Raw genomic sequence first — 17,969 nt, forward strand, 5'->3', positions numbered from 1 at the left:
GAAGAAATGATCTAAAAATTCAAAAAAAATTACAAATCAAATTATATATATATAATTTTAGGCTTTAAAAACTGAAACATTTCAGACATACTTTATTTCTCTTTAATGTTTTTTCTCTTTTTAATTGAGCAATAAGTATAAATAATTATTATTAAAATTTTGATAAAGTAACTTCATTTTTGAGCAATTAGTTTAAGAAAATTATTTTAAAAAATTGATAAAAATAAATAAATATCTTGTCTAAGAAGGGTGTCACTTTACCTTTTATAATTTTAGCTTTATAATTATAGATAGATATGAATCTTTAGTAGAAGAAATGAACTAAAAATTCAAAAAAAAAACAAATTTTATATATAATACAATTCTTATAAAATTATAATAATTAATTTTTAAAATAATTAATTATATAAGTCAAAATGACACATTGACCATTATATATTCCTATCAACTCACGTGGATAGTGCAGCAACAACAACAACAACAACCCAGTGAAATCCCACAACGTGGGGTCTGGGGAAGGTAGAATGTACGCAGATCTTACTCTTACCAAGGTAGGACAGATGTTTTCAAGAGACCCTCGGCTCAATAAAAACATAAAAAAAGGATCAGATAAGGTTAAAAATTTCAAAGCGATATAGGAAAATAAATAACGAAAACTTCACAGATAAAATAGAATAATCAAAGTACAGAAAGTACAGAAAGTAATAAATAATAACAAAAATAACAGAAATGAGAGCATAAGAAATTGTAATGAGCTAATTTGCCTACGAATAAGGAAAAATAACGAGATTATGTACTAGCTTTCTACCCTAATGTGGGTCCTCCACACCCTTCTATCTAAGGTCATGTCCTCGGTAAGCTGTAACTGCACCATGTCCTGTCTAATCACCTCTCCCCAATACTTTTTCGGCCTACCCCTACCTCTTCTGTAACCATCCATGGCCAGCCTCTCACACCTCCTCACTGGGCATTTGTGGCTTTCCTCTTCACATGCCCAAACCATCTCAGTCGCATTTCCCACATCTTGTCTTCCACCGAGGCCACTACCACCTTGTCCCGAATAGCCTCATTTCTAATCCTGTCGCACTTGGTGTGCCCACACATCCATCTCAACATTCTCATCTCGGCAACTTTCATCATTTGAACGTGAGAGATCTTAACTGGCCAACATTTTACCCCATACAACATAACCGGTCTAACCACCGCTTTGTAGAACTTGCCCTTAAGTTGTGGTGGCACCTTCTTATCACATAGCACTCCGGAAGCGAGCCTCCATTTCATCCACCCTGCCCCAATACGATGTGTGACATCATCGTCAATCTCTCCGCTGCCTTGCATGATAGACCCAAGATGCTTGAAACTACTTCTCTTTTGGATGGCTTGGACACCAAGCCTAACTTCCTCGCTATCCTCCTGAGGTGTCTCACTGAACTTGAACTCTAAGTACTCTGTCTTGGTCCTACTCAGCTTAAACCCTTTAGACTCCAAGGTATGTATCAAATCCTCCAACATAGCGTTAACTCCGCTACGAGTCTCATCGAAACTCACGTGGATAGTGCATGCATAAATTTTCAAGTCCCGCTTGGGTTTACGGTTTACCCAAAAATATTTTCAAAAAAGGACTTCTAGAAACAAATTTGAATCAATTGGAGGTCGGAAAATATCAAAAATCTTCAAAGAAGGCCAATTCGATTCTCTTCTCCTCAACGTGAACACTTTCGCCGGTTGATTTCATCGATCGTCGTTCAATCATCGCCAGCAAATGGAGATGAGAATAGAATCGGCAACTCCGAAATCCGATCGCGTCGCCGGAATGGCTTTGAACATTCCGGTGAATGACTCGAATAATTCAACGACGTCGTTTCTCCCTAGACGCCTTCGCCGACGCCTTCTTGAAACCAAAAGTCCCTCCATTATTACCGCCCAAGATATAGAAACCAAGCTTAAGGACGCCGAATTACGTCGTCAGGTAGTTATATTTTCTTGTTCGTTCTCTTTTATTCCTATTGTTGCAAATATGTGATCCTCTTTGCTAGGATAGTATTTATAACTAGTGGTAGTAGAATGTAAGTTATTATAGAAATGGTTGAGAAAATGAATTTGCATTCTTGACTATTTATTAATGAATTGGTATCAAAATTTGGAATGTCTCAAAATGGAAAGATTGTTACGAATGCGAGTTAGATAGAAACAAGATTTATATTTTGGAGCAGCGTAGCTTTGTTGAATTCTCCTCATGCAGTAGCTGTGTAGTGGAAAGTGATCATTTTCCAAATTTGTGATTTGGAGGCATTCTATTGGGGTAGAACTTAGAAGAGTGCCAGTTCATTCATATGAATAAATTGAACAATAGGGGTTAGGGAAGTTTTTCCATGTGCTGCTTGATTGGTTGCATATAACTGTAAGTGAAGTATGGTTTGTGGGTTTGGTAGGCCAAGGTTGTTTATAGCTATCTTGGTAGCGGGCCAAGGACTGCCGGCACTTCCTTAAAGGGAAAGAAGGATTATGAATGTTCTCTCAGCTATGTAACCCTACCTAGAAGAGTTTGTCTTTGCTAATAGTGCATCAGTTTGCCATGACCGGGCAACAATTAAGCAAAGTTCTGGATATGGCATAGGGAAGCAAATTATTACTCAAGGCTATAGGTCTTTTCATGATATGGATATGCCATGGGGAGAGTGCAAAGTACTACTCCATGCTATAGGTCTTGGTCATGATATAGCAGTAGCAGATGCCCAACAAGAAGGAAAATTGTTTTAGTATTTTAATCAAATTGAGGAATGTTAAATAAAAACTACTTAGTATTATGTAGTCGAACAGTGTAGCTGCAAGTGGGATTTCTGGTTATATATATTTTATTGTTTGAATGAAATTGTCTACTCCAGATATTTAGTAGAGGTTTTTGTCTGGTGCAGATATGCTAAAAGAATTGATACTTAATATCAGTAAAACTATATTCTGTATCTACCGGGATTTTGATTATCAAAAAAAGTCTGCTAAACTTGGAAATTTAGGAATGATAGTGAGGCTAATGACTTCTGCTTAGGACTCTTTAACGGAATGAAGGAATTTGTTTTTCTTATTATTCTTGGTTCAAATGTATCAACTTCCAAAGGGAAGTTTTAAAAAAAATATCAACCATCCATAGTTTATTATATTCCCAAATCCATCCTGAATTTTTAGAAACTTGAAACTGTAAACCATGCTGCATTCGTGCATTAACTTATAAGGTAGAAATTTTGTGTGAAGTAAAAAGAAAGAAAAGAAATAGAGAAGAAAGAGATAATATAAAGGTAAAGAAAAAGGAAGAAAGAAGAAATAGGATTGGTAGACCTATGACTTTGTAAGGTCAAACGAGTTCCTTGTCAAGTTGACTCTTCCTTAAAATCTTATGTTGAAATTCTCACCTTTTTTCTTAAATTAAAAAAGAAACTCATTTACTATGTTTAAGTCTATTCTAACAATATAACGTGCACAATATTGCTTTAGCTGATGTTAAGTATTTAGCATTTTTTTTATGTTTATCCAGAGTAAGTTCAAATGAGATGCAGAACAGATGCTTTCACCTCATTTAATTATTTAGTTAACTATTGTGTTAAAAATGAAAAACTTGTTCATGATGGCATTTTAGAAAGATATGTGGGGCTCATATTTAGTATTTTTTTAGAAATTTGTCTACTTGCCTAGCTCTTGAACAATACAAGATATAGAATGATATTACCACAAAGAATTTGACCCTAAAGATCTAGTCTGATGTAATATTTGAAATAGTGTGCTTTTAAGTTTAGGTGATTCACTTTCTCTCTAAAAAAAGATTACTTGATTCAGCTAAGTACTTGCTTTAACTTGACGAGCAATCAAATTTTAGTCAAAACTTGTAGTTGAGTATTATGCTAAGGCATTTTTTAACTTGAAATGAGTTGCCTAGCTGCTTTGATGGTTTAGAGTATAAATGAATACTAATCCAGGAATTTATAAATATGTTATTATGCTTGATGTGGTTCCTCTATATTGATTCGTTGACCAATCATTAATAAAATGCAGCAATTTTATGAGTTATTGTCGAGCAAGGCACGACCAAAACTGAGATTGTTGACATGCTCATTATCACAGGATGGGGAGCTTAGAAAGCAACTAGAAGCCAAGCTTCTTGCTGCTGAAAAGAAGAGGTAAGCTGTTCGGACTCTTTATATTTGTCAATCTTCTTCATCACACATTAGTATTTGGAAAATAGTGCTATACTTTTTTTATTGTAAAAGAGTGTCATACATTTTAAAAAATTAAGCCTCTAATGTTGCAGATATGACCTATGGTTTCCTTTCCCTTACCAAAAGAGGCCTATGGTTTTCCTTTTGATTTTCCAGTTGGGAAGGGGTGGAGTGAGTGTAGCCCATTTCTAGTCTTCATAACTTCATCATTCCTAATATTTTGACTTTAGACATCTTTTCAATTTTGGGTAGACAATTGTACTTTTTCCTGTTTTGCATTTTTTGTTTCCCATTTGTTATTGATTAAAAATGATAAGGCAAAACTTTTGTGATCAAATTATTATTTCAAAGTGAAAGATATGAAACTGATTGACATTTGAAAAAAAGGAAAGAAAATAAATTGAAGCTATCAATTAAAAGGGAGGAATGGAAATCAGAGCGAAATGAAATATGTTTCCCCTTTTCTCCCATTAGATACTTATCTGAGCTTCCCGACCACTCAAGACTATGGCCATTTATCTAGTTGGACTGCACTATTTTCTTCATTAGATTGCAAAACAAGCAGAAGGTGATGAAGACTTAACTTCTCTACATTTTTTTTTATGTGGTGTTTGATGTTTGAGTTTGGTCATTGTATGCTTCAATAGTTAGGTCCCTTTGATGCTTTTTTAATAAAACTTAACTTTGAGAAAAAAAATGAATTTTATGTGTGCTAGTTTTAGGGATGTAGGTCTAAGGTTGGAGTATATCGAGAAGAGGGACAAGAAGGGAAAGAGCAGAGCAGTGAGTTAAGGTGGTGGCAATTGGTTTGAGCATTGGGTTGAAGGGTGAGAAAGTTGTGGTGTTCTGACAGATCTATTAATTGCTGATCTTTTAACTACAATTAGATAATTTGGGGTAAATGTTAGGGGTCTCCAATTTTTGTATTAGTTGTACACCATGTGACGTAGTGAATTTTTTTGTGTGGAAGAGAATAAAGGATAAGGTTAAAAAGTGTTGGCAAAATGTGAGAGTAACAAACGTAATTAACTTTGGGTAGGGGTAAGACTTCAATTTGAAATGTCAAGTCAAAGCCTAACCTGTTGTTTACTGGTCGCCCCAATCTAATCATTGTACATGCAACTTTTACTGGCCTCAAATTCACTATGGATGTTATTGGCTTTGTACTTGTTAAGCAGGTTGAGCATCCTTGCAAAAGTTCAGAAGCGCTTGGCAAGATTAGATGAGCTTAGACAAGCGGCTAAAAATGCTGTGGAAATGCGTTTTGAGAAAGAACGTGATGAGTTGGGCAATTTGGTTGAGTCACGAGCTCAGCGGGCAGAATTGAATCGGAGGGTTCTTCTTAAATGTAGGCAACGGAAGGCTGCAAAAAGGGAACGGATTTCACAGTTGCTAACAAGGAGGGCAATGCAAGAGAGCAAATACAGGGAATGTGTCCGGGCAGCTATTCATCGGAAGCGGGTTGCTGCTGAAAAGAAGCGTTTGGGATTTCTGGAAGCAGAGATATCAAAGGCACGTGCAAGAATATTACAAGTTAAGAAGATAGCAAACTCTGTATATAGTCAACGGGAGATTGAGAGGATAAGACTAAAAGATCAACTGGAGGATCGTCTCCAAAAGGTATGTGCTAATCTAAATGAATGCGGAAGGTTACTATGTATTCTATATAAGGAACTTAACATGAACAGGAGGCCAAATAGGGGGAAAAAAACTTACTGAGGGAAGCTATAATTGATACAAAGACTTACAGAAGCACTCTGCAATTTATTTTTACTTTTTGAAACTGGTAACTTTTTATATCCCTCAGCATTGAGGGATGTTGGCCACCTCCAAAAAGGATATCAAAGAAAAGGTAGAATACTTATAAAGATCGTATAAAATCCACTTATTGGATCTCCTCCTTTATATCCTGTTCTTTACACCAAAAACCTAGTGAAGCGTTTAGTTTCCTCTTTATCTTTTGTTTAGTACATTCTTTCCCTTGAAAAATTCTCTGATTTCTTTCTTTCCAGATGTTCTACCAAATACATGCTGGGAGTGTTTTCCACCACCTCTTCGGACTCTTGCTACCTCTCCTTCTGATCCAACAACTTAGTAAGTCTGCTGTGTGTTCTGGCTTGGTCCAGTTAACATTGGCTTTCTTGGTAAATGAAGTCCAGACCTGTGCCGTTACTCTACAATGGAGTAATTAGATGCTTGTTGGACTCCAAAGCTTCTTTGCACAAAAAACACCTTGATGCAATGTTGATACTTCTCTTCTGCATAGCCTCATGAGTCAAGGAGGCTCTTCTGGCTACCAACTAAGTGAAGCATTTTGCTTTGGTTGGGGCCACACTCTTCCATATCGTTTTCCAAGGACCTGCATTTCCAAATAATCCCCAGATGTAAACTCTGTTTACAGAGAACTTCCCATCCTTGTGATGTCCCCACACTGATCTGTCTGGTTCCAGATTAGTGCCATGTAATCCCCCAATCAATTTCAGAAGCACTCTGCAATTTTAATATAACATCAGAAGCAATAAAACTCAAGTTGTTGAACATCCTTGGGTATAATGGTGATTGAAAATCACATTAAGAATTAAAAAGAGCATTTGGCGTAGTTCGACATGCTATATGAGAGCATCTAGTACTACACCAAATGTCTAAATTTACCCACGTTCCTATCGTAATTTCTGATCAAAGTCTTGGTCCTGATACAGGTGATCGTTAGAGTGTTTTTCATTAGTTCTTTGTACTAAATCAATTTTGCCCTTTCAAAAACTCTCTTCTATATAACTTAACTTATTTGTCATGTAAACATTCTACAGGAATGTAGCGTCATATTGGTGTCTAGTAGTGTGACTCAGGTATCCACATTCAATTAAGGGAAAAGAGTCAAATTTTCCCTTTTACTTTCGAATATCATCTTCATTTAACTTATGTTATACTATAGGGACAAATTTACCGTTATGTTAACAAAGCTTTCAAAATTACCCCCAGCCCCAACAAAAATCCCCAATTCCCAAATCCGTATTATTGAAGTCACTTATTTATACCTGCAAATTCAAGAAATGACTACAAATTCACACATTCCAAGTTTTTAGAAGAATCATGAAATTTTTGGGCAAATTCCTTGTGTCCAAGAGACCAAATGGGTAGGTTCTAAAGCTAGGGAGGTAGACGGGTATAAGCTTTGGTTTTCAGGTAGATCAAAATATAGGAATGGGGTAGGCATTTTAGTAGACAATGATCTAAGGGATCAGGTAGTGGAGGTTAGGAGAGTCAACGATAGGATGATGTCGATTAAGGTGGTCGTTGAAGGGAGCACATTCAACATTATTAGTGCTTATGCGCCACAAGCGGGCTTAAGAGAGGAGGATAAGAGGCGCTTTTGGGAGGATTTGGACGAGTTAGTAGGAGGTATACCACCTACTGAGAAGCTTTTCGTGGGAGGAGATTTCAATGGTCACATCGGGTCTATTTCAGGAGGGTATGATGATGTGCATGGAGGCTTTGGCTACGGGGTCAGAAATGTAGGAGGCCTTTCACTTTTGGAATTCGCAAGAGCTTTTGGGTTGGTCATAGCCAATTCGAGTTTCCCAAAGAAGGAAGACCACTTGGTAACATTCCATAGTTCGGTGGCTAAGACTCAGATAGACTTTTTACTCCTGAGGAAGGTCGATAGAGGTCTGTGCAAAGACTGTAAGGTCATTCCGATAGACAACCTTACAACCCGACATAAGCTTTTGGTGATGGATTTAGGGATCAAGATGATGAGGAATAAGAGGGTCGGGGATGATCGATCTAGGATCAGATGGAGGCGTTTGACCACTGCTAATGCCCTGGAGATGGGAGAGAAGTTGAAGGCCATGGGGGCCTGGGATAGTAATGGGGATGCGACCAGTCTGTGGGATAGGACGGCTAGTTGTATTAGGACTGTGGCAAGGGAAGTGTTGGGAGTCTCGACTGGTAGTCGTAGTCGGCATCGAGGAGACTGGTGGTGGAATGGAGAAGTGCAAGAAAAGGTGGAAGCAAAGAAGATGGCGTACGCAAAGTTGATAGAAAGCATAGATGAGGTGGAGAAGTGGACAAATAGGGAACTTTATAAAATAGCGAGAAAGGAGGCGAAGTCGGCGGTTTCAACGGCAAAAACAACAGCTTTTGAACGCCTTTATGCTGAACTAGAAGAGAAAGATGGGGATAGAAAATTGTTCAGGCTAGCCAGGGCGCGGGAGAGAAGGGCACGCGATGTGGATCAAGTGAAGTGCATTAAGGACGAGCATGGAAAAGTATTGGTAGACGAGACCCTCATTAAACAGAGATGGCAGTCCTATTTCCATAAACTCTTGAATGAGGAAGGGGACAAAGACTTTGTGTTGGGAGATTTAGAACATACAGAGAGGCGTTGCAATTTTGGGTATTGCAGGAGTATTAAGGTCGAGGAGGTTAAGAGTGTCGTTCGTAGGATGCGCTGGGGAAGAGCAACCGGACCTGACGAGATTCCTGGGGAATTTTGGAAGAGCACGAGTTCGGTAGGTTTGGAGTGGTTGACTAGGTTATTTAATGTCATCTTTAAAACAGCAACGATGCCCGAAGAATGGAGGTCGAGCATAATGATCCCTCTATACAAAAACAAAGGGGATATCCAGAGTTGCAACAACTATAGAGGTATTAAGCTACTAAGCCATACTATGAAACTGTGGGAAAGAGTGGTAGAGATGAGGGTGAGGAGAGACGTGTCTATTTCAGAGAACCAGTTTGGATTTATGCCGGGACGCTCAACTACAGAAGCCATCCATCTTATGAGGAGACTGGTGGAGCAGCATAGGGAGAGGAAGAGGGACTTGCATATGGTATTCATCGACCTAGAAAAGGCTTATGATAAAGTCCCAAGAGAAATACTATGGACATGTTTGAAGGCTAAAGGTGTACCTATGGCATACATTAGGGTGATCAAGGACATGTACGAGGGAGCCAAAACCAGGGTAAGGACAGTAGGAGGGGACTCAGAGCACTTCCCAGTGGTGATGGGGTTGCATCAAGGATCAGCTCTTAGTCCTTTTTTATTTGCCTTGGTGATAGATGGATTGACACGACAAATTCAAGGTGCGGTGCCATGGTGTATGCTTTTCGCGGATGACATAGTCCTGATCGATGAGACTCGCCGCGGAGTTAACGCTAAGCTGGAGGATTGGAGACATACCTTGGAGTCTAAAGGGTTTAAGTTGAGTAGGACAAAGACAGAGTACTTAGAGTGCAAGTTCAGTGAGACACCTCAGGAGGTTGACGTTGAAGTTAGGCTTGGTGCTCAGGCCATCCAAAAGAGAAGTAGTGGCAAGTATCTTGGGTCTATCATGCAAGGCAGCGGAGAGATTGACGATGATGTCACACATCGTATTGGGGTAGGGTGGATGAAATGGAGGCTCGCTTCCGGAGTGCTATGTGACAAGAATGTGCCACCAAAACTTAAGGGCAAGTTCTACAAAGTGGTGGTTAGACCGGCTATGCTGTATGGGGCGGAGTGTTGGCCAGTTAAGACTTCTCACATTCAAAAGATGAAAGTTGCTGAGATGAGAATGCTGAGATGGATGTGTGGGCACACCAGGAGCGACAGGATTAGAAATGAGGCTATTCGGGACAAGGTAGGAGTGGCCTCAGTGGAAGACAAGATGCGGGAAATACGACTGAAATGGTATGGACATGTGAAGAGGAGAGACACAGATGCCCCAGTGCGGAGGTGTGAGAGGCTGGCCATGGATGGTTACAGAAGAGGTAGGGGTAGGCCGAAGAAGTATTGGGGAGAGGTGATTAGACAGGACATGGCGCAGTTACAGCTTACGGAGGACATGACCTTAGATAGGAGGATGTGGAGGACCCACATTAGGGTAGAAGGCTAGTTCATAGTCTCGTTATTCTTCTCTATTCATAGGTGTAGTAGTGCATTACGATCTCTTGCGCTTTGACTTCTGATTTCTGTTATTTCTGTTATTATTTATTACTTTCTATGCTTTGATTACTCAATTTTACCTGTGACGCTTTCATTATTTATTTAATCGTTATTTGTTATTAGTATTTATTTATTTGTATTTATTTGTTATCTATTCGTTATTTGTTTGTTGTTTTTCTCATAAAGCTTTTAATTTTCTATTCTTATCTAACATTTTTTATGCATTTATGCTTTTACTGAGCCGAGGGTCTCCAGGAAACAGCCGTCCTACCTTGGTAGGAGTAAGGTCTGCGTACATTCTACCCTCCCCAGACCCCATGTTGTGGGATTTCACTGGGTTGTTGTTGTTGTTGTTGTTGTATCCCTCTTCTATTAATTATATGAAAAAAAGAAAAGTTTCAAAAGGGGTAAGAGACATGAAGACTTATTCTGAAAAGAGGTGAATCTTGGATGATTTTTACCTTTTTTGGTGGGTCAAATTAGAGGACTGAGCAATAAGAGATGCTGATATGAGGGTACCTTTTTCTTAATTTTAATTTTTTATGTTGTGCATATATATTGAGTTTAATTTCTATACATTTTTTTTTGGTAATTTTATACATTGATTGACAATTTACATTGATGACGATATAAAATGAACTTCATTATTAGGTCACTAAATATCCTTTTATAGGAATCTTTCTATGGCAAACATAGATATGTAACCTTAAAACGTGATTAATTAAATTACTTATTGCGACACGTAAAATAATATGAATAGATTAATAGTCTTTTACATTTCGAGTGTATATAAACTGAACCAAGTCAATTTTTGTGTTCCCGGAACTAATTAATGTCCATGCAAAACTCCATTTATATATGGTTTAGCAATTATTTAGTGAATTTGCAGCCACTTTTTGAACTTGCAGGTATAAATAAGTGTCTTAAATAAAAGAGATCTGAATCTGAAAATTGGGGATTTCCGTTGGGGCTGGGGGAAACTTCGAAAACTTTGCTAACCGCAGGGGTAAATTTGTCCCGATAGTATAACGGAGGTTAAATGTAGACAAAATTCTAAAGTAGAGGGGTAAATTGACCTTTTCCCCTTCAATTAATTCATTAAAAAAAGTAAGATGGCACAGAGTTATCATGAAACATGTGTCTGATTGGTGTTGATGTCAGACATGTTTGACCCAATAGATTTCCCCTCTGTGTTTCTTAGCTGGTACTTGGATTTATTATTTTTCTTGTATGAAGTGCAAGCTATCATTTCTATACCAATGTCTAATATTGTTTTAATCGTTAGGCGAAGAGGCGAAGAGCAGAGTATTTAAAGCAGAGGCGAAGTCTGCTAAGTTCACGTCGTGCTTGTTCAGACATAATTGCCTGGGGGGAGTTTCTGTCTATTAACGTAGCAAGGTAAATTTGGAGCTATGAGCTTTCTTTTATATTTACATTCATTATTTTAGATGTTTCTTCCTGTGGATAACTAATGTTGATATCAATTGTAAACTAAAGTAGGCTTTTGTCATTTTCACTTTATTAATCAAGAAGGAATTCAGTGAACTGAATGGGAAGTCAAGTTCCAGACTCCTTTTCAGCAAACATGTTTTTTTTTTTTGGCAAATAAAAGTGGAATTTTATTACCAAAGCGATATGTACAGAGTCTCAGGAGAAAACTTGTACTGGCATAACAGCCCAATACAGTAGCAGAAGCAAACATGTTCAAAAGTAGGTTGCAGGGAATTTCAAGAACTTTTATCGCTGCAACTCTCTCGGTTCATTTAGGCAAAAGCAATGAAGTATCTAAGTTTATTAGGCTTCCATAATGTGATGTGGGGCCGTCTATGTTGTGCTGAACTTCAATATAATTTCATGTGAGCTCTTAAGAAAGTTCATAATTCTTGCACCCAAGGGTGTGACTAATGGTCAATGAAGTGAGTGAAACCCATGGGTCACAGAAGGTTAAATTTCAGCAGAGACAAGACTCTAGGTTATTTTTTCCCATATGTCTATGTTTTGATTGGCAGACTGTGTATCTATGTTGGTGGGAGGTAGTAGTAGTGCCCAATGGAATAATTAATTGTCAAGATGCGGGCAAGCTGACTTGACACTACTGTGTCAAAAAAAAAGATCTATAATTATTGCATGGCATGTATTATCATGTACATCCCTCCCCTTTGGAGAACTTTTTTTCTCTTGTGACACTGAGGAGTAGGTTGAGGCTTTGAGGTTTTGCATCATAAAGATCAGAGAGATTATAATTTACTCAACTATGTAGTTGATTTTAAACACTAGGTGATTTGGTACCTGTGCTGGTGGGAAGTAGCAGTTACCCATGAAATAAATTGAGGTGCATGCAAGTTGTTCCGATCACCAAGGTTACAAAAGAAAGTTATGTAGTTGATTCTACATTATCGGAGGGATGTATGTTGCAGTCAAACCCATTCTTGGACTGAAATTTGTACCAGGCATTAAGGATTAAGCAAATGGCAAACTGATCACCTTAATTACATTCCCTTCCAAGAGACTTTAAACTCTTGATGCATATCTTAGGAGTTGGGTATTGCGTGATGGTTAAAATACACAACAATTTTTGCTGCTCTTTTTCTTTGAGAAATAAGTATTCTTTTTATTTGTAAGAAAAGAAATATATGTCAGTCTTAATTTAAAAGAAAAACAAAAGAAGAAAGAAATACACACAGCAATCTTTTTGTTCCCTATGTTCTGATGTGCTACTACCACTATGAGGTGGTGTCGTTTTTCGTACTTGGACGTTCTTGTATGTAAAAATAAACTCAATTGTTTATCTAATATTGTGTACAGATAACTTGCTATTTATAGTCTTCCTCAGTGGTGTGGTTATGCATTGTGGTTGTCCTCTTCTATTCCTCATTGTAGCGTATTGTTATTATTATTTCCAGGTGCTGGAGGCGGTTCATCGAACTAAGACGAACCACTTTTTCATTGGCTAAAGCATATATGATCCTAGATATTAACAAAAAATCTGTTGAAAGAATGCCTTTTGAGCAACTTGCAGTGAAGATGGGGTCAAATGCGACCATCCAAAATGCAAAGGCATTACTCAATCGACTAGAGTGCCGCATTAGTATCAGACATGAGCTTCTTAGTCCCAGAGATGTACTTTGTTTTGAAGATATTAATCATCTTCTTAAGCGTGCCGCTTCCTCAGTCCCATATAAGGGGGAAATGGAAGCTCCAGTCAAGTTATCAAGGTACCCAGCCAGAGTGGTTCTCTGTGCATATATGATTCTAGGACATCCAGAGTCAGTTTTCACTGAAAAGGGGCAGTCTGAAATCGGTCTTTCTGAATCTGCTGGAACCTTTGTTAAAGAGTTCGAATTGCTGCTTAAAATTGTTATAGGAGGTTCCATTAAATCTACAGAAGTGGAGAGCCCACCGCAGCTGGCTTTCAGTTCTCAGCTTAAAGCTTTTGATAAAGCATGGTGCTCTTATCTGTTTCACTTTGTGATGTGGAAAGTTAAGGATGTCAAGTTGTTAGAAGAGGATTTGATAAATACTGCTTGTCAACTGGAGCTCTCCCTGATGCAGACTTGCAAGCAGGTTATGGGAGATTACGATGATCTCACAGCTGAATTCAGTTCTTTCAAGAGGCAGGTGTGCATTTGCAGACACGAGTTGTTCTTGAAATTTGCATTTGATGACTCCCCCTCCCTTGTCCTGTAGCTGAACGTCCATTTTTTCATTTCGTTGTCCTAAAATAATATCCACTTCTCTACAAGTCGAGATTTCAATGTCTTATTGGTTATGACGTTCTGTTTATTAGATATCACCAATAATCTAGTTTCAAGATACTTCACAGCTGCCTTTTAGCTTTTCTGCCTCAGTTGGAAAAAAAGAATATCAAGTTCTGGCCTCTAAATTTCCCCACTTGTCTATATCAATTATTGTTTTTCTTGATAAGCATTCTCTATATCATGTGTATATTCTCAATTTTTCATTTTATTGATTTTGTCTGGAAAAAAGGGGACACTGAATTGGAGATAGAATACATGTTGACTGGCTTAATTCCATGAAGCTAATTTACTGTTACAGGTGATTGAAAATCAGAAACTTATTTGGGCAAAGGTCAAAAAGCTGAGTGGCAATGCTGGACTTGAACGTCTGGAACATGCTCTTTCTGAGCTGCGATCCAGGTTTATTCACTCCATGGAGACTGATTCTCCGAGTTCTGCTGGTTCATCCGACTACTCTGAAATCAAGAATTCGGAGGAGTTCAATGTAAATGAAAGGTGTTATGGTACACAGGGTATTGTGTGCCCCGTGTCTGTGGAAGATGATTCATACTTGTGCGATAAACGTGGCTCTGGAACTCCTCTAAAAAGCATATCTAATGGTTCATTACGTTCGACTGCGAATGAAATGCTTGTGAATGAAATTGTTCACAAGGGTTGTGGCTTTGAGGTCGTTAGTAAAGACCAAGCGAGTGCTAAGGTAAATAACTTGGCTTTACTTAATGGATAGTTGTTTCATCTCTATATAAACTGAGAGAGGTCACCTACAGTCTCTTGCTCTGTCATTATAGGCTAGAGTGAAAGAGAGAATGGAAAAGGCTTTCTGGGATGGTGTTATGCAATCCTTGAATCAGGATAACCCTGATTTCAGTTGGGTTCTCAAGCTCATGAAGGAAGTACAAAATGAACTGTGTGAGATGTCTCCTCCAAGTTGGAGACAGGAGATAGTCGAAACTGTTGATATTGATATCCTATCACAGGTACTAAATTTGCTGGTACAATTGGATATCTTTCCACAATAGCAGTTTGTTAATGTTGCTCGCTGTCCGATTTGCTTTAGGTTTCTTCTTGTCATATTATCAGGTTCTAAACTCAGGGACATTGGACATGGATTATTTTGGAAGGATTTTGGAATTTGCTTTGGTTACTTTGCGGAAACTCTCAGCACCTTTGGTTGAAGATCAATTGAAGACTAATCACCAGAAGTTCCTGAAAGAACTAGGGGAAAATACTCAGGGCGGAGAAAACAGCACTGAATTGTTTGCTGCTTTGGTTATCAAGGGTTTGCAATTTGTTCTGAGGCAGATTAAGGTGAGTGTTGAATATTTATTATTTCCGTTTGTCTGAGTTCTTTTTTGGATGGGAAGGAAAAAGTAAAAGGAAGAGACAATTACATGGTCATTTAGAGGGAAAGGAACTTGTTGAAGTATAGGGAAAGAGAAGGAAATACAGCATAAATCTTTGGCTTGTTAAGCCCCCCACATTTAATTACTTGTTAAAGATTATGTGTTTTGATGGTAACCCAAGCAGGCAGGTCGTATGGCAAAGTATTTAGTTCCTATTTATTGCTTCACCAGTTCTATGCCAGCTCTCGATTCATTTAGCTCTTGTAACACAGTATCATAAAGTGCTAATTTTGTGGCATAACTTGTTTTGACTGAGCCTCCTTGAATAAATGCAAGTCGAAAATTGAGCTTAATTGTCTCAAATGAATATTGGTAGTTTCAACCAGGAAAAAGAAGAAACAGAAATCGTAATAGTGGCCTTCTCTGTGCTGTTTAGTTTGTCCGTGCACGAATATTTTGATTTGATAATTCATAATATTTTCCTTCAGACACTCAAAGGTGAAATAAGCAAAGCACGCATCAAATTGTTGGAACCATTAATCAAGGGACCTGCTGGTTTTGAATACCTTAGAAGTTCTTTTTCCAACCGCTATGGTCCTCCTATTGAGGCTCTAATCTCTCTACCATTAGTGAAGCAATGGCTATCTTCTGTCATGTTAGTGGCTGAGCAAGAGTGGGATGACCACCTGAATTCATTATCATCTCTGAGGTTAAGCAGTGGGGCACATTCTTTGGAGAAAGCTCCAATCACACTTAGAGCTGGAGGTAGCTCTCTAAGGATATCAGATCCTCCAAACCTCAAGACTAATGGTTAGTTACTTTGGTACCTTTTTTTTTTCCAACTGCTATCTGTGATTATGCGGAAATACCTTAACACAAAATAAGCAGTACTCATTTTTTTTATCACATTTGGAATCTTTGATTTCAGCAGCCAAACAACCAGAATGCAAGGGAGAGAAAGTTGATCTGTTTTTAAGGCTCGGTTTGTTGCGACTTGTCTGTGAAATTGAGGGGTTGACAGTGGAAACACTACCTGAGACTTTGAGATTGAATTTCTCCAGATTGAGAGCTGTTCAGGCTTTCCTTCAGAAAATCATTGTAATCTGTACTAGGTGCTGTTACTTTTCTTGCCTTTCTTCCGGCTCCTTTCTCATGCCTGCATATTTTGATGATGTGTTACACAGTTTATTTATTTACGATGATCCTCTTTTCTGTTCAGAAATTTAATTTCTATGTTCCATTGTGAGGGGTATGTAATGACTTGTAAGTTACATTTCAGATGGGCTGTTGGTCTCATCTAAAGCAAAAATGCCTTTTAAATTTTTGTTAGTTTAGATCCTATTTTTGGTTTCCCCAGATCTCACTTGTGGGATTTCACTGGGTGTGTTGTTGTTGTAGATCCTATTTTTGGTCGAAGGAAACTGTCTTCGGTAAATGATAATTCACGATGGTTTCTATTAGCTAAGGATGTAACATTTAATGCTAATTTTGGGCATGCTTAGGGAAAAGGATAAATTTTGCCTAGTTACATCCCATAAATTGTAATTGTGAGGTCAGTCATGAAAATTTGTAGGTGGCTACATATCTAAGGCAGCATGCATTATTCTTAGATGTGTTGCAACCGTGCATTAGGCAAGTATATATATAGTTGTGAAGTTGTGGATACTTCAACTGGGTGAGGTTTAACATATGCTGGGGGAGGTCTGGATAGAATATGCTGGTCATGATAGTAGAAGATTCTTCAATTCCTCAAGGCATTGTGAGCAGGATATTCCTTGTAGAGTCAGAAAGTGGTGAATTGCAATTTTCCATCTTAAAATTTGTTACTAGTGTGTCAATTTACTTGCTATCCATGACTTCTTGTTTTCAACTGGAAGGTTTGATTTGTTGAATTCCTTTGAGGTTTTGCCTTGTGTTGTTGCACTTTGGGTGGTATTGCCCGACTTAGGCAAAAAGATGTGATGTGGTGGAGGAGGGCCTCTTTGCTTGCTAATTTTTAATTATTTTTTTTGTGAATTCTAAAAAAACAAAATTATTTTTTGTGTTTTCGCAGCATATTGGTTTTGCGGCAGACTCTTCTTGCTGAATGCCTGGTTACCAACCCCTCAGACATGGAAGATATATCATCTAAATCTGTTACTAAGCTGTTTAAGCTTCTGGATAACGTGGAGGAAGCTGGTATTACGGAAGTAGTTGAGACACTGAGCCTTTGCCTAGAAGGTGATGAGCCAGAGAAGCTTCAAGCAAGGAAGGAGATCATGGCGAACGTGTTGGCAAAGAGCTTGCGAGCAGGGGATGCCATTTTCACTAGAGTTTCGCGCACTGTTTTCTTGGCAGCAAAAGCTATTTTAATTTGCGGAAGCGGAGCCGAGGGTAGGCGATTGGCTGAGAACACCCTGAAACGTATCGGTGCCACTCTACTCTCTGGAAAGCTGGTTGAGGCTATGGAAGATCTGTTGGTTGTGTCAACTGTGTCAGCCAGAGTTCATGGTTCATGGTATCTAGAGCTGCTTAAAAATATGAGAGCTTTGTAGCTAGCTTATTAGCATATACTTTTTCAAGAAAATTGTCAGCTTGCATTCATACATGTATAGGACGGGAAAGTTCATGTTACTATATGCCATATAATGTATTATGAAATGTTTCAGCATCTTTGATTGAGAGTTGATTGATGGGTGGAAGTAAAATGAAATGAGACGATATATATTGGTGTTTCAAGATATGGTTTTTGTGA

The 17,969-nt window shown here is 38.3% G+C and overlaps 1 protein-coding gene across 3 annotated transcripts; it reads left to right on the forward strand.

Annotated features, from left to right (window-relative positions):
- Positions 1 to 1,599: 1,599 nt before the first annotated feature.
- Positions 1,600 to 17,953, forward strand: LOC129898763 (uncharacterized). 3 transcript variants are annotated; one of them, XM_055973427.1, is made up of 11 exons: positions 1,600 to 1,969; positions 4,045 to 4,169; positions 5,387 to 5,828; positions 11,420 to 11,532; positions 13,038 to 13,752; positions 14,191 to 14,589; positions 14,681 to 14,869; positions 14,973 to 15,200; positions 15,724 to 16,045; positions 16,167 to 16,347; positions 17,289 to 17,953. In XM_055973427.1, the coding sequence occupies exons 1-11, from the start codon at positions 1,763 to 1,765 to the stop codon at positions 17,767 to 17,769; spliced, it is 3,402 nt and encodes a 1,133-aa protein (XP_055829402.1). In that variant the 5' UTR covers positions 1,600 to 1,762; the 3' UTR covers positions 17,770 to 17,953. The 3 variants fall into 3 exon arrangements, with proteins under 3 accessions (XP_055829402.1, XP_055829401.1, XP_055829404.1); XM_055973426.1 differs by having other exon boundaries at positions 1,601 to 1,969; positions 16,164 to 16,347; XM_055973429.1 differs by having other exon boundaries at positions 1,601 to 1,969; positions 4,114 to 4,169; positions 16,164 to 16,347.
- The last annotated feature ends 16 nt before the right edge of the window (positions 17,954 to 17,969 follow it).

Source organism: Solanum dulcamara, chromosome 8 (assembly GCF_947179165.1).
Source record: "Solanum dulcamara chromosome 8, daSolDulc1.2, whole genome shotgun sequence".
Classification (NCBI taxonomy): domain Eukaryota; kingdom Viridiplantae; phylum Streptophyta; class Magnoliopsida; order Solanales; family Solanaceae; genus Solanum; species Solanum dulcamara.

Bases quoted from the DNA above. Each gene is read 5' to 3' on its own strand.
- LOC129898763 (XM_055973426.1), top strand. From the start codon at position 1,763: ATGGAGATGAGAATAGAATCGGCAACTCCGAAATCCGATCGCGTCGCC. The intron at 14,590-14,680 runs GTAAATAACTTG...CTGTCATTATAG, and splicing joins AAGACCAAGCGAGTGCTAAG to GCTAGAGTGAAAGAGAGAAT. The intron at 14,870-14,972 runs GTACTAAATTTG...TCATATTATCAG, and splicing joins ATATTGATATCCTATCACAG to GTTCTAAACTCAGGGACATT.